Source organism: Carlito syrichta, unplaced genomic scaffold (genome assembly GCF_000164805.1).
Source record: "Carlito syrichta isolate Samal-C Ts95f unplaced genomic scaffold, Tarsius_syrichta-2.0.1 Scaffold303709, whole genome shotgun sequence".
NCBI classification, from domain to species: Eukaryota; Metazoa; Chordata; class Mammalia; order Primates; family Tarsiidae; genus Carlito; species Carlito syrichta.
Window position 1 is genome coordinate 394,333 of NW_007247805.1, and position 17,051 is coordinate 411,383.

The following is a 17,051-nucleotide window of genomic DNA, read 5'->3' on the forward strand; positions in this document are numbered from 1 at the left end:
AAAATCAGCCGGGTGTGGTAGCGCATCTCTGTAATTCCGGCTACTTGCAAGGCTGAGGCGGAAGGATCTCCGGAGCCCAGCAGGTCGAGGCTGCGGTGGCCGGGAGCGGCCACTGCACTCCAGTCTGGGTGACAGAGTGAGACTCCAACTCAAAAAATAAAAAAATAAAAATAAAAGGCCAAAGTAATTTCTATCTATCCTTAATTGTTAAGAGGATTTTTTTCTTAATTCATGAATGAAAGTACTGAATCTACTGATTTCTCTAAAATTTACAGTAATCACGTCTTCTCCTCTTGATTCATGCATTATAGTGCTTTAATAGATGCTCTCATGTTAAACTATTTTTGTATTCCTGATCATGATATTCCTTTCTTTCTTTTCCTCTCATTGCTTCTGTTTTTCCCTCCTACTCTCTCATTGTTTAAACTGAAGTTTAATAAACAAACAGAAAAGCACACGCATCATATATGCAGAGCTCGCTATAGTCAGATAAAGAATGAACATATCAACACCCCAGAATCCCTCCCCTTCTCATCCCTCATTACTGCCTGTTCCCTCCTCCCCAAAGATAAGTAATGTCCTGACTTTTCAAACCAAAGATTTGTCTTGCTTGTTTTTGAACTTTATGTAACTGGAATGACAGTATGCATTATTTCGTCTCTGGATTCTTTCAATATTGTTTGAGAAATTCATCAGACAACGAATTTCTCAAATAATATTAACATGTTCATTTATGACTACTGCAATGTATCCACTCAGCTGACAAACACTTAAGTTGTTATCAGGTTTGCACTACCACAAATAATGCTATTATAAACATTCTTGCAGATTTTTTTTTGGTGCATATGTTCATACACTTCTGTTGGGTATATACCACTTAAAAATGAAACCACTGAGTCATAACATTTATATTATGTTCAACCTTAGTAGATCATGCCAAAAAGTTTCACAGTAAAGTGTACTATTTTTTTCAATTACTTTTAAAGGCATGCCTCAATTTTTCATGAGATGTTGTTACCAAACCATTTTTACTAGTTTAAAATACAGTTCCTTTAGAAAAAGCAGAATCATTTTTATCAAAAACACATTTAAAAAGCACATTACCTTTTTGAGAAAATTATTGGAAGCCAGAAGCTGAGACATGAATGACACCGACAAAAACTTAAAATGCCGCAGCTGTTTGCTGGTGTGAGTGCCTATATTAAAAATCTGCAGCATCTCTTCTTGTGACTCGCTTATATTAGATACTGTTTTGGGAATGGTTTCTGAAACACAGCAACAAAACAAGTAGCCTTACTCACTTTCAACCTGAATCCTAAACATAGATTCAGATCTAATTTTTTAAAGCACAAATGGTCAATGGCATATAATTTTCAGAGACAAATTTGTTAATCAATTATTACACCCAGTTTCTCCTCGTCTAAGTTAGTGAAAAATCTGATGTATTTAATATAAATAGGGTCAGCAGCAAGGTGGTTGGAGGTCCATGGGAGGTCACTTTTAAAAACCACTGTCCTAGAGAATGATGTGTTGTGAAGACTCTTCCTTAACTATGTCACCACATACAGTTCTCCAGGCACCACCCTACCTAGTCTGTACCTGCGAAACCTGAGCCAACTGCAGGATGACACAGGTATTCACCGTAGTTCTTTGTACCTTCTTTCTAATGTGTCCTGTTATTCTGCTTCAAAGAGTAGAGAACTCAAAACTTTCAACACATCAATCATTTCTTTTTTTAATTAAGAAAAAATTTTTAGAGACAAGGTTTCATGGCGTTTGCCCAAGCTGGGCTCAAGCGATTCTCCTGCCTCAGTCTCTTGATTAGCTGGGATCATAGGTACATGCCATCATGCCTGGCTTTATCAACCCGTTCTTACCACAGTCTCCATGGTGCTGTGATTAGGGGAATTTCTTCAAGACTCTGCTATAGGGTACAATTTAAATATTTTGTTACCACTGCTGTGGTACCTATTTTTTTTCTTTTATTGAAAATGTCTTCAGAGATTAAAATGGGAAACATAGAGACAGCTAATAATGTTCAGCTAACTTAACTGTCAGTTAACACAGTTTATCCTGGACACTGGCAACATTTCACAGCCAAGACATCAGCACAAGGCACAGAGGTATAAAGGATAATGTGTAAGGGATGGCCAGTAGAATTCCTACTGACTGTTCTGCATACGGTCAACAATATGCAATCATATACTCAAATTAAAAGTTACTCATTTGCTTTTTAAAAACTCCTCTAAGTATGGAATAAGGATAACCTGCATTCTCTTCTGCTTCTCTTAAGCTTTTAGATTAAACAATAAATAACCCCTTATTTATGTTTACCTTCTTTTTCCTCCGGCAGCTTTATTAAATACTGGAGGATATTCATCAAACTTTGTATCTGATGCTGGACACTAAATTCACAACAGACTGAAATCCAAAATTCAGTGTCTGCCTCTAAAATAGCATCCTATATAGAAAAAAGAGGAAAAGGTAACACACCTATACCCATCAAAAGTTAATTAATACATACAAGTAAGAGAACATATTTAAAAAATATTCATCAGCATGCAAAGTCATTACATATTGTTCCTTATGGTCACCATCAGATGACTGTGAGCTCCTTCTGTAAGAAAGCCCATCTCTTTAGAATTGTGAAGGCATAATTCCAGGACAACCTGCATTATGATTTCTAGCAGAACTGAATATACTACTTTACTTAGAGTAGGTCTAGATCTGTTCTCAGATCCCAAGTCTAAGAAGTCATTTAAGTAACTGTCCTGATCTATACAAATTGGGCTTTACCAAACAATAACCCATATCCGTATTCTCCTGATTCTGGGAACATGGATGCTCCTCCACTTCCCCACAAAAAGCCTTCAAAACTGCTTTCAAGAGACACTGTTTCATTACTTTACAGCTGTACTCTGTTGGGCGTGAAACAAAACCAACCATCATGGCACCATATCTGTTTCTTAGAATAGTCAAATTGCCCCCAGAAGACATTTTGCTGCAGCTGAAGATATTCAGAGTGCCACAGGTCCTGACAGCAATTTTGAAAATGCCAAAAATATTTTTGAGAAAGGTTCTGAGCAAGCAGTGTTAAACAACACACATTAAGTATCAGTAGCCCCATGCTCAGGCTGGACAATATCACAAAATCTGTGTGAAACATCACCATTTTCCTTATCACCCCACCCTACGTTCTGACCTTCTCTCCACTGGCAGCCACCAGCACTGTTTTTGTGACGTACTGTTCAAAAAGCAAAACGAGGAGAACCCAGAGGAACTTTTCTGCACCCAGTGTGTCAACAAGTTGAACAAGGATGGGCAGGCGCCTGTGCTCTGGAACGTGGGGCAGCGCGTCCACAAATACATTAATGATTTTTACTACGATTTCTTCAACGTTTCTTGTAATTTCCATAGAGTCTCCACTATCAGACTGCAGAAAAGCAAGCAAAAACAGTGAGCATTAAGTGGACTAGATAAGTTTTCAGATGGACCCACAAATATTATCAAAAGAATTTTAATAATCTAACCATAAATGTTCAATGAGTACCTGCCATGTCCCAGGTGATATTTAGCCCCGAGGAGAATACAAAGTGTAAGATGTAAACCCTACCCCAACGAGATTTGTAATTTGTATGAAACAAGATACACATGTGAAAAGATAATAGGAAGCAGTAACGGCAGATGCCAAATATGTTACACCAATGGCAAGTCTGCTTAGGCTGTCTGGGAAGTCTGCACAAATCACACAGGACTTGGGTTGTGTCTTGAGGAGAATGGGTATCATCTAGATAAGCAGAACAGAAAAGGCCAACAACTACCTCCTACTTTCAGATTAAGGTCTGACCTGTTTTACTTTGGTACTGGTAATCAAAATATCGTTTTGAGTGAATGATAGAGTAAACACACATTTGAAGGAATTAATAAGCCAGCACCTAACTGGTTCAACCCTCTGCTCTTCATCAAATCAGTCTATAAAATATTCTTTAAACACACTGTGTGCATTCCTAGGTCATGACTTTTCTCATGCCATTGGCTCTGCAATTTCACTGAGCACATCCTGTTCTTTCACACCAATTCAACTTTTATTTCTTATGAAACTTTCTGCTCACCCTGGCCCATATGGACTCTTCCCTGTTCTGAACACTTCAACATTTATTTATTCAACTGGCACCTATCATATTAATGCATACCGTCATTTTCTGTTTATATGTATACCCAGTACTTGCCAACTTGTTGGACACTGAGAACACCAATCTAACACCAAGACTGAAAGGAGAAGCTGCCAAATATAGTTATCTTTGGAATGGGTTATAGCATGAGAAATGACATTAGCTAACAAGTGGAAGTAAACAGAAAAGTCAAGCAAATAACCAAGTGCTTTCATCTTTGAGGAAACTTTTCCTACTTTCAGACTGTTCATTCCTATCTGGTAGAGATAACACCTTGCTTATCTCTCTCTCTCTCTGGGTACTTAGCTCTTAAAGAATGCTTGGTAAAAATTCGCTGCAATTACATGTTAACACATCTGCCACAGTAGTTCTAAAAGTTCTATCGTCAATCAACCTACAAGAGTATTATCAAACTGATGCGATGTCCTGAAATAGTAAGATATAAATTCACCCAGTTAGAACGACATTGAGACTTTTACAGCTACATCCTCATGCACAACAAAACCAGCTAATCATGTTTGTTCATATTCTTGGGAAATACATTTTTCCAAAACTGCTTCTTAGCTTCTCTGTTCTAAGATGGAAGAGGTATAAGTACCTAAGCATTTCAAAAAGGCTTTTAATGCCATTTATATGCAAAATTGTAAAAAAAAAATACTAATGATGGTATAAAAGATAGCTTACCTGAATGAGTGCTGGAATAACCATTTTCACAGTCTTATTAATAACTTGAAAACTGTAAGTATCATCTAGGCGCATGACATTGGCTCCCATAAATGTAAAAATAGACATAATATTGTGTAGCACTTTATCCTAAAAGAAGACACAGTAATCAACATTCTCTATTTCAAACACATCAAATGTCAATGATTCATTACAACTCACCAAAAGAGAAATAACTCAGTTTAAAAGTGGGAAAGGATCTGAAAAGACATTTCTCAAAAAAAAGAAAAAACCACATATGGTGAAAGTATATGAAATCATATGAAAAGCATACAAGCATATGAAAAAATGCTCAACATCATTAGTCTTTAGGTAATTAAAAAATCCAAATCACAAGATCCCACTTCACACCCACTAGAATGGCTATAATAAAAAGATAATCAGAAGTATTAGCAAGGATGTGAAGAAACCGGAATCCTCACAGACTGCTGGTGGAGCAAAATGGTACAGTCACTTTGGAAAATCATTTGGCAAGTTAATCAAAAAGTTAAATACAGAGTTACCATAAGACCCAGCAATTCCACTCTTTAGTATATATACCCCAGAGAAATGAAAACATGCCCACACAAAACCTTATATACGAATGTTCATAGCAGTTTAATTAATAATAGCCCCAAAGTAGAAACAACCTAAATGTTATCAACTGATTATCAGATAAACAAAATGTGGTATATACATATAATGGAATATTCAGCCATTAAAAAAAAAAATGGTTCAAGTTTCAACACGGATAACCTCAAAAACATTATGCTAAGTGAAAAAAGGCATACACAGATGGCCAAATTTACATAATTCCATTTACATGAAATACCCCAAATAGGCAAAGCAATAGAGATACAAAGTAGACTACTGGTGGCTAGAGGTAAGGTGGTGGTGGTGAGGGAGTGGGGGTAAGGAGGAATGAGCGCTAATAGATATGGGGTTTCTTATGGGGAAATGAAAATGTTAGTAAGTAGATCATGGGAGGATTATGCAACTTTAAGAATGCACTGTAAGCCGGGCTTGGTGGCTCAGCCTGTAATCCCGCGCCTTTGGGAGGCTGAAGTGAGTGAATTGCCTGAGCCCGTGGGTTAGAGACCTGCCTGGGCAACTTGGCAAGACCTCATCTCTACAATAAATAAAAAATTAGCTGGGCATTGTAGTGTGCGCCTGTAGTTCCAGCTACTTGGAAGGCTGAGGCGGAAGGATCGCTGGAGCCCAGCTGGTCGAGGCTGCGGTGTGGCTGGGAGTGGTCACTGCACTCCAGTCTGGGCAACAGAGTGAGACTCCAACTCAAAAAAAAAAAAAAAAGGAAAGGAAAACTATCAATGATACTTAATTGTTTCTAGATTATCAACCTTGTGAGAGCTATAAATTCTACTTTAAGAAAAAAAAATTCCATAAAACATAAAATCTTGCACATGATCTCAGTAGATTAAGACCATCTAGATCATGGAGAATCCCAGGTTGGGAACCTTTGACCTAAATCCTCCATATGAAAATGGTTTCAATCTCAGGTACTACTGTACCAATTATACCAAATTGATGGGTATCAATTTGGGTAAAATTTTTAAATGATTTATTTCATATAAGGGACATGATTCTATAAATGAGGTAGTTTGCAATCAATTAAATTTTTTTTTTCTTTGAGTTGGAGTCTTACTCTGTCACCCAGACTGGAGTACAGTGGCTACTCCGGGCCACTGCAGCCTCGACCTGCTGGGCTCCGGCGATCCTTCTGCCCCAGCCTTCCAGTAGCTAGAACTACAGGCGTGTGCTACCATGCCTGGCTAATTTTTTTGATTTATTGTAGAGATGAGGTCTCGCCAAGTTGCCCAGGCAGGTCTTGAACCCGCGGGCTCAGGCAATCCACTCACCTCAGCCTCCCCAAGCATGGGATTACAGGCTGAGCCACCAAGCCTGGCTCAATTAATTTTTTTAAGTCACTGGTTACAAGCTGTTTAGAGGACTATTTGAGCATTAATGGGATATTAAACTTTTCCAAATAACACCAATACTCTTACTGGACAGTTACATTGTGACAGGTACTGTGTTATGTGCTAACCACAAATTATCCAACCGAATTCTCACAACAATCCTATGAAGGTTACCATTATTTCTACTGTACAGAAATGGGAACTAAAGCTTAGCAAGACCAACTGGCTCACAATGTCCCTGCTATTAAGGAGCAGGGCTAAAAGTCCCATCAATGCTGGGAGCTTCCAAAGCCCAGTGAATTTAAGCATTTCCACAGAGAAAAATATCTGCTAAAGTCTTAAATCATTAACACCTACCGGAAATATTCCAGCAACAGTACCCAAAAGTAAAAGGGCATGATGATGGGTTTGAGGCATCTCTGAAAGGCGAATACACTGAACTATCAATTCCACATTGAACTTCTCCTCATCCAGAACATCTACAGTGGTGAGAAAGGAAACAAACCTAAGTGGCAGGTACATTCACATTCAACGGAGACCATCTTTCTACTCTTTCCTTCCAACAGGTACATACCTTTGGATATTTTGCCACCATCTGGAGAGAGTTTTTGACAGATGCTGAGCAGACAACTAAGAATTAATTGCTTGGTGTATTCCATATTTCCCTGCTCTGATGGCGAAGGTTCTAAAGATCTTCAGGATACCCAGAAAAGAAATGATGAGAAGTGTAAAAGTTGTATGATTCATTGTTGCATTAATGACCATTGTCCAGAACTCATATTAAATAAGGAATAACTAAAATACTATCATTAAATATAAAGTCTATAACAAGATATAAGATTTCTAATTCTAATTTTTTTCTCCTATAGACAGGTGCTCATGTCACATTGCCTCTCCTCTTTACTGTACTTTCTATTAACCTATTTGGAATCTTAGAGAACAACCCTGAGAATAGTTGTCTTTTCACTTGAAAGCACACTCCACATTCAGTGGCATACTCTACAGCTGTTTATCTAATAATTTATATGTAAAAAATATAGCAGGGGCCACACTACACCTTTAAATACAAGTAATGATAACCTGGGAATGACACTGAAAGTTCAGAAAGAAAGTAGACTGCACAGTGAGTGGTCATTTACTACAAAGTACATGACAAAGGTTAGTTTGGGGTACTGGCAATGAGTACCTAAAACCATTCTTTTAATCTTGCAACTAAAGTACTTGCTTTATTTTACAGACTATCTAAACAAGAGAAGAGTATGTTGAAAAAAGAATGTTAAATAAAGTAAGATGGGCAAGAATTAGAATCATATTCTCTCAAAGATCAAAGCCAAGTGCCATTACCTTGACAGCAGGTTAAAAAGAGTTGGCATCAGTAGCTGAGGACTTTTGAGTTTCTTTTTGTGTTGCAGTAATTCTAGGATGAGGGTTACTCTTTGCCAGTAGGAACCTCCAACTTCCTGAACAGATTCTAGATCTTGTGATTTTCTGGAAAATGGAGAAGACAAAAAGTTGGAAGAGCAAACACTATCCTTGCTAAGTAAAAACTACTGTACTCAATTAAGCCAAATTGATGGGTATCAAAAAAACTCAATGTTTTATAATATTCAGAGCCAGGGGAACAACAGCACGTTTTCAATGCATTTGTAGTTCTTACTTCTCCTGCATCTTTTGTCTTCTTGTTTGCTGAATTGTGCCCAAAGATTTAGCTTTATCTGGTGGCTCCAGTTCTATTCTGACTTGCTCAGCATTAATGGAAATCTGAAATGTTGAAGGAAGAATGACTGATGGCATAATTCATCAAGGTAAAATTAGAGAAATAAACATTGATTAAAAGAGAAACAATGAAAGTATTTATGTCCACTCTGATGTCCCACACCAATCTATAGCCTAGCCCAATCCCCAGAAGCAAACACCACTGGTAATTTCTTATGTATCCTTTTGAAAAATTTCCATATACCAACAGCTGCATAAAGACTCTTTTAAAAACATAAATAAGAGCATACTGTACAACTGCTCTGTACCTTGATTTGTTAGTATAGCTTGGAAATCTAGCCATATTAGTACATTCTTATTTCATCATATGGTATTTGTTGTTACAAACTACAAGAAAATGTTTCATATAAAAGCATAATAGAGTATATTTTGGTAATCAAAATAATTTTTATAGTGCAAAGTATAGCTGCCTGACACTTAGGGCCAATCTTATCTCTAGCTGATATGGCATGTCTAGCAAACATCTCATATGCCCTATAGTCAGTTCACTGTCTACTGAGATGGAAGTCAGAGGAATCTGGATTGTAACATTTTCCTTTTAATAATCCTTTAAATGCTTTAAGAAGCTGTCTTCTGGTCTGAATCTTAGCTCAATTCAACTAGCACTTAATTAGCATTATACTCAAAGACTGCTACCTATGTATGTGTTATCTTTGTGATTCCGATTTCATCCTGTATTTCTTCAAAAATGCTAACATTAAACCCAGTCATTATCCCATAAGAGTGGTTTACTCAACTAAGAGGAAAGAACAAATTTCTAGATATGCATCTGCGTCTTCCCATCATCTGATGCTCCTGCCTTATCAGTGACCTCTTAAAAAACCAGAACGAGAAGCAAGGTAAACCGGGAAAGATGTCAGCCAAAACCAGTCTAGCACAGGCAGCATCAAGTCGACTCGGACTTCCATTTTAACTGAAAAGGGAAATTTTGCCAGGCACTGCTTTCGATGTGGTTTGTCTTGGGTCTCAAGTTATAGCCCTGGGCTTGCCGTGATATGGTATAATTTCTCCAGCCCACAGTCATTCAATTCCATGTTCATCCCTCAGAGTAGAAAACTAGTAACTCAATAAAGAATCAGTCACACCAATTCGTTCCAAGTGCTAAACCAGATATTTGCACTCTCAGAAATTACTTGGATATGGGGTAGGATCCAAAAATCATTTTCTCCAAAGGTTCTAACATCACAACTAAGTATTTGGATTCTGATTCAAAGAAAACTATAAAAAGTACTTTTGAGACAACCATGGAAATATGATTATGAACTGGGTATTTGATGAATTATTGTTAATTTTTTTTAAGTGGGCTAATGCATTGTAGTCATATAAGGAAACGTCCATTTTTAAAAATATGCATACTTGGCTGGGCACAGTGGAACAAGCCTGTCATCCCAGCACTTTGGGAGGTTGAGGCAAGAGGACTGACTAGCCCCGGGGTTCGAGACCAGCCTAGGCAACTTGGTGAGACCTCGTCTCTACAATAAATCAAAATATTAGCCGGGTAGTGCGTGCCTGTTGTTCTAGCTACTTGGAAGGCTGAGGCGGAAGAAACGCCTGAGCCCAGCAGGTCGACACTGAGTGGCTGTGAGTGGGCCATTGTCACTCCAGCCTGGGAGACAGAGGGAGACTCTGCCTCAAAAATAAATAAATAAATAAATAAATGAAAAATAAATAAAATATGCACACTAAAGCATCTAGGAATAAAAAGCACATGTTTTGAGATTTACTTTTAAATACTTCAGCAAAGAAAAAGAAAAAAAATTACATCAAAATCCCAAAAACTGCTGAATCTGGACTTCACTATATTATTCTATATTTTTGCGAAAGTGTTTTCCTAAAAAACACCACCATCATCACAACAAAAGTTTCAATATACATATAAAACTAAAAAAGCAGACTCTCCATTCTATCACTAAACAACTGTTTAAGCAGAATCATTTCTCACCCAGTTCATTATAAAGCCACTCATTCATTCCTATCCCTTGCATAAAAACAGGTAGAGGTCACCTAATACAAGCAAGATCCAAACAATATACACACATGCACACACATCCCACCGGTTAAAACTATAAATTCTATATGTCTCTCTATAACCTACTTTTCTATGATGCTCATTAATGTAACACATGACCTCTTAGAAGCACTATAAAATGCAGGACACTTAAACCTCATGTTCCTTGGAAGACACTAAACATTAATAAACAAAACAAAGGAAGTCTGCAACTTACCCCTTTAAAGATGCTGCTAACAGTCTGAGCACAACGTGAGTTTTTACAGTTTACTAATAAATCAAACAACATGTGTAAAAGCTTCTGCTGAACGTTTTCACCTGATACAGCTGCAAAAAATGGTTTTGTAATCTAGAAGGTGCAGAAAAAAGACAACTGAATTAAATGAACAAGCTTTAACTCCAAAAATAATTTTTGTATCATTCTCTCACTATGAAATTGCTTCCTATTATATTTTGTCAATTAAAGAGCAATTTTTTTTAATGACCCATGTACAACAGTTTTGTAAAATGGGTCAAATATATCTTTTTTTTCTTTTGAGTTGGAGTCTCACTCCGTCGCCCACGCTGGAGTGCAGTGGCACTCTCACGACCATCGCAGCCTCGACCTTCTGTGCTCAGGTCATCCTTCTGCCTCAGTCTTCCAAGTAGCTGGAACTACAGGCATGAGCTACACTCAGCTAATTTTTTGATTTATTGTAGAGAAGAGGTTTCACCAAGTTGCCCAGACTGGTCTCGAACCCCTGGGCTCAGACACTCCTCTTGCCTCTGCCTCCCAAAGTGCTGGGATTACAGGCAAGAGCCACTGTAACCGGCCTCTCATTTCTTTAAACATGCCCAGTCTACCAATAACTGTATCTTCCAAAGAAAATATTATAGATTTTTAAATGTTTGAATAGGCTCTAGCTTCTGAAAGAAGTCACTAACCTTTTCAAGGGCTGTGATTTGAATGGTTGGCATTCCTGCGTAAAGTTCCTTTGTTGTGTGCACAGCTTTTATAAATATATCTAGACTTTTTGGGTTCTTATGTAAAAGGGAAGCCGAATATTCATTATATTTTCCCAGAGTAAAATGTAAAACAATGGCTTCATCTTTCAGGACAGCTGTGGGTTCCTTCTGGACCTTTTCTAGTAGTTGTTCAATCATAGGCAACAGCTGACAAAGCACCATCTAAAGATTGGAAAACTTATTAGTAAATAGTTATCTATACTAATATGTTTTTGCTCATTCTACAAAGACATCCAAAAATACACTTTTGGAAGATTAAGGAAAAGCCTGGGGGGAACAATAGTGATGACTTTTTTGACACAGAGACAGCTATTAATCCATATTAAGGCACTCAGGTACTCTCTGACAGTTCATGCACTATGCTCAAAAGTGCTAAACCCTTCAGAGATGAGCAGGAATAATTTGTGAACATCCCTCAAGACTTTTTGAGAACAGAAAACACAAACTAAAATTTTAGAGTATAAATATAAAATGTACAATTCCTTAAAACACTGTGTATTTCCCTCAAACAATGTTTCTAACTTGGCATAATTAGTATTAATATAAATTTTGTATGTGAAGTCTCTAATAACTAAACCAGGGACCATTATGGCTTGCAGGCCAAATTCAGAGAACCACCTGTTTTTATTGAAATACAAGCATGCTCTTTTGTTTACACACTGTTTATGGCTGCTTTGCTGATAAAACAGCAGAGATGAGTAGTTGCGACAGAGACTGCATGACCCATAGAGAGAAAAATATGTATTATCTGGTCCTTTATACAAGAAGCTTGTCAACTCCTAATTTAAATTATACCAAGGACAACTTACAGCTAATAAGTGAGATCTATCTGTTCCTACCAGGAAAATATAATCAAATGGTCTTCATTTCTTTTACTCATTTTAGTTCCCTGAGTGTGCAGTCAGTCTAAGACCGATAAAGCACCCTGGCATTACAGGAACACCAGAATGAAGAAAATTTTTCTCTGCTGATCAGCACATACCATCACATAAACAAGTGTTTCATAACCACTCTCTTTTGTACCACAAACCTCCTTGAGAATATAATGAAAGCAACGAGAACGAGAACAAACATATATTTAACAGACAGGCAAACAATTTTGGCATTTTCACAGACTTTTATATCTAAATACCTATATTCCCTTGTGGAAGATTTTCAATGGAAAAACAGACACAAACCAACAGTACTTTCAGCAGTGCAGCCCCACGAGACTTTTAGAGCCAATTAAAACCAAGTTAATGATTGCACAGGGACAACACAGTTTTAACCTTTTGCACTCAGATGGTCCCTCTGAGGGGACATTGTAAATCTAGCAACCCACTTGGATGTCCCCTCAGGAAGTACAGAGAGACTGCTGGTGATTATACAGAATAAACTTATGCCAGTGCAAATTTTTCAAAAATATATGTTTCCTTGAAGCTTTCTGTTCACATTGCATGGAAAAACAAAGAGATGGAATATATACTGAGAGATGTTCGATCAGTCGAAAAGTGGTTTTCAGGAATCACAAGCACATTCTTCTACAACTTCTTCAAACAACAGACTGGACAATAAATTACATATCATTAATGTGAGATGAAGACAATGAGACTGCATTGTCTGCTCAAATAGAAAAACAGCAGGGGAAAGATGTCAAACAAACCAATACAACACAACATGTATCAATGAACCTGCAATGCATGTTGGTGACTGTTTTACACGTTACCACATGCTAGAAAAATGTAAGAAATAAAATTTTGATTTTTTTGGTCATAAATAAGTTCCTCAGTGTCCAAAATTCCATTATAAGGCAAATATCATTACAGTAAAATAACTGGTTCCCATGCTATATTATTTAATATGAAGTGATTCATTTTTCACTATTAAAAAAGTGCAGCTAGCCAGGTTTGGTGGCTCAGCCTGTAATCTCGCACCCTGGGAGGCTGAGCTGAGTGGATTGTCTGAGGCTGCGGGTTCGAGACCCGCCTGGGCAACTTGGCGAGATCTCATCTCTACAATAAATCAAAAAATCAGCCAGGTGTGGTAGCGCATGCCTGTAATTCCGGTTACCCGGAAGGCTGAGGCGGAAGGATCGCCGGAGCCCAGCAGGTCGAGGCTGCGGTGGCCGGGAGCGGCCACTGCACTCCAGTGTGGGCGACAGAGCGAGACTCCAACTCAAAAAAAGAAATAAAAAAAGTGCAGCTGAGTTGCTGGTAGGCAATCCACAAGATGTCTCCAAGTGCAAAGGGTTAATTAAAATGAGAAGAAACTCATCAATACGTGTTTCTATATCCTCTTTTTCTGCAAATTTCTTCCTCATATATGAGCAGTTACAGCAATTCTGTAGTAACATCATATGGAACGTACAATCTCCTTAAATTATACATACCTCACTGTTGACTTCCTGAAGTACTTTCATCAAATCTTTTGCAATATAAGATGGGCATCTATATACACAATTAAGTAGGTTTTTCAAAGTTTCAGATAACTTCTGATGAGATTTCAGTTTCTTTTCTCTCTGTAGTTCCTCAAATAAAGTAGCCAAATCCTAAGACACCAAAAAGAAAATTGGAGGAGAAAGGACTAAGGAACTACAAAGATTAAGATTCTCTCCCAAATGATGTGACATTATTTATCATTTTCCATTTTCCCCTAAAATCTTCATAAGACAGAATATCAATACCTCACAGTCAACTTATTATGAAAAGCCAAAACTGGTTGTTTATCCAATGAAAAGATAACAGAATTGAAATATGGTACTGCTATCTTTTCAAAACGAGCAGAGAGGCCAGGCATAACAGCTCATGCCTTTAATCCCAACACTTTGGGAGGCTGAGGCAGGAGGATTGCTTGAGCCCAGGAGTTTGAGACCAAGCAAGACCTCATCTCTATAAAACAAAACAAAACAAAACAAAAGATTACCTGTAGTCCCAACTACTTGGGAGGCTGAGGCAAAAGGATCACCTGAGCCCAGGAAGTCAGGGCTACAGTGAGCCATGATCATGCTACTGTATTCAAGCCTGTGTGATAAGGTGAGACCCTGACTCAAAAAAAAAAAATTAAAAATCGTAAAAAATAAAAATAGAGGGAGAAAGATATACATGATATTGACATGTCAGTTGCTAATTCAATGACTTAGTCCATCAAAATCCCTACAGAGTAAAACGTCACGGACGGAGAAAATTGTTCATGTGTACATATAGGCATTGGTACACTCAATCTTCTCTGCTAATGACTTTACCTGAACAACATAGTTGGCATCTGAGGTGATCTCCTCTGCTTTAGGAACCAAATGATCTATTACCAGATGAAATGGGGATGCCAGGCCACTGAGGGCCTGGAGACACTGAATGGAAGCCCTGCGGACTTCTTTTATGGGGCTTCCCAGATTAACGAGTAAAGATGTCACCACTAAAATCAAAGGGCAAAAACAATTTAAGTAACAAGTTTTAAAACTGAAACAGTATAAAATTTACACAGTACAAAATTTACATAATACCAAACTTAAAAGGATGATTTAATTTAGATATGTATGTACTTATATGGAGTATGTACTTATATGGAAACTTAAAAGTTTCCTTTGCAGCTCAAAACACTTTCCAAAGATAGTCACCATTTAACTGTGTACTATTTCAGAAAAAATGTTAGGCCTATGAAATCTGGTATATACTTTAGAAAATACACAAGTAAGAGCATAGTACATGCCCTGTTCTGCACCAACTACTATCACATCTCAATGTATTTTGGACGTACTCTCCATATAAGTACATACATATCTAAATTAAATCATCCTTTTTAACTATTAAGTATTCTATTTTTCATATTTTTAAAACCAGTGCCTTACTGGTGAAGTTTAGGTTTCAATTCTTTTGTTATCAAAACAATGCTGCAGCAAACACCCCTGTACATACATCCTTGTACAAGTGTGCGCAGGAAATTATCCATTTGTGCGCTGTGCTATGCAAATATTTTGTCCCAGATTGATGTGCTTTGACTTGACTTTTTTTTTTTTTTTTAAAGTCAGAGTCTCACTCTGTTGCCCAGGCTGGAGTGTAGCAAATAGCATGCTCACAGCCACCATAGCCTCAACTTTCCGAACTCAGGCGATCCTTCTGCCTCAGCCTTCCAAGTAGCTGGAACTGTAGGCGTGTGCTACCGCACCCAGCTTATTTTTTGATTTATCAGAGATGAGGTCTCACCAAGTTGCCCAGGCTAGTCTTGAACCCCTGAGCTCAGACAATCCTCTCACCTTGGCCTCCCAAAGTGCTGGGACTACAGGCTTGACTCATGGTGCCAGACCTGACTTTACTTTTTGATGGAGAAATTTTACAAAAGTTTCTTCCAGTTTTCTCTGTTACGTAGAAAGGCCCTCCTACTCTATGTGAATTTAGAAAGTATCTCTACAGTTAGAGAGATTATATGTATTCCATATATTTTCTAATACCGGAGCTGAGTTTCTTTATGTTAAATCTTTAGTATCATAAAAATTTTATATAAAGAATGAGGCTGAAATCAAACTTTCTAATGTCTCCAAATGGTTAGTCAGATGTCCCATTTAACAATCCACATAAGCATCTCACAGATCTTGGATTTCAGCTTTATTATATTCACACATTCTATAAGTATTTGAAACCTGTCTATTTATGACAGCTAGTACTTTTGGAACCATGTTCGAAGATAGTGATGAATTTAACAGAAATGCTTTTGTTTTCCTAATTATGAAGAATGCTACTTTCGAGGAATATTTTTATCATGTTACTTCTATTTTATTCTCAATCAGAAATAATTACTGACTTTTCAGACCTTTGGAGACGACTATATGGGCTTTCTCCTTCAACACGGATATGAGCCAGGTTGTGGTGGCTCATGTCTATAATCTCAGCAATTTGGAAGGTTGAAGTGGGAGGACTGTTTGAGCTCAGGAGTTCAAGATCAGCCTGAGGCAACATAGCAAAACCTCATCTATACAAAAAAGCAAAAAATTAGCTGGGCGTGGTGGCACAAACCTGTAGTCCCAGATACTCAGGATGCTGAGACGGAAGAATTGCCTGAGCCTAGGAAGTCGAGGTTGCTGTGAGCTGTGATCATTGTGATCAAGCCACTGCGATCCAGCCTGGGAAACAGAGACCCCGATTCAAAAAAACAAACACCCTGATATGGCTGATTACAGTTCCTTAAACTGAACCAATTTTGTAGTCTCAGCGTGGACTTTATCTGGGCAAATGATTATTTTTGTAAATATGCAGATGAATCTTATTTGCAAATATTTTATTTAGAATTTTTCCATATTATTATTCAAAGCAACATGGTCTATAGTTTTGTCTGTCTGCAAGCTTTGTCAATTTTCAATGTTATGCTGGTTTTAGACAAAGAATCTGGATGCGACTCTTTTCTTTCTATGTCCTGCCCGTTCAACAACACTGAAAAAAAACCTGCCTCAAAGATCTAGCAAGAAAGCATCTGTGAGACCAA

The 17,051-nt window shown here is 37.7% G+C and overlaps 1 protein-coding gene across 1 annotated transcript in view; it reads right to left on the reverse strand.

Moving 5' to 3' along the window:
• HEATR1 (HEAT repeat containing 1) overlaps positions 1-17,051 on the reverse strand; it is a 58,662-nt gene that overhangs the window by 14,160 nt on the left and 27,451 nt on the right. The window contains exons 20-31 of the mRNA XM_008059088.2: positions 14,821-14,990; positions 13,969-14,127; positions 11,520-11,762; positions 10,813-10,944; positions 8,469-8,572; positions 8,156-8,299; positions 7,386-7,504; positions 7,169-7,290; positions 4,857-4,985; positions 3,203-3,433; positions 2,335-2,461; positions 1,105-1,265 (exon numbers count right to left, since the gene is read on the reverse strand). Coding sequence (XP_008057279.1) covers positions 1,105-1,265; positions 2,335-2,461; positions 3,203-3,433; positions 4,857-4,985; positions 7,169-7,290; positions 7,386-7,504; positions 8,156-8,299; positions 8,469-8,572; positions 10,813-10,944; positions 11,520-11,762; positions 13,969-14,127; positions 14,821-14,990 — 1,841 coding nt within the window. The remainder of the gene's footprint in view (positions 1-1,104; positions 1,266-2,334; positions 2,462-3,202; positions 3,434-4,856; positions 4,986-7,168; positions 7,291-7,385; positions 7,505-8,155; positions 8,300-8,468; positions 8,573-10,812; positions 10,945-11,519; positions 11,763-13,968; positions 14,128-14,820; positions 14,991-17,051) is intronic.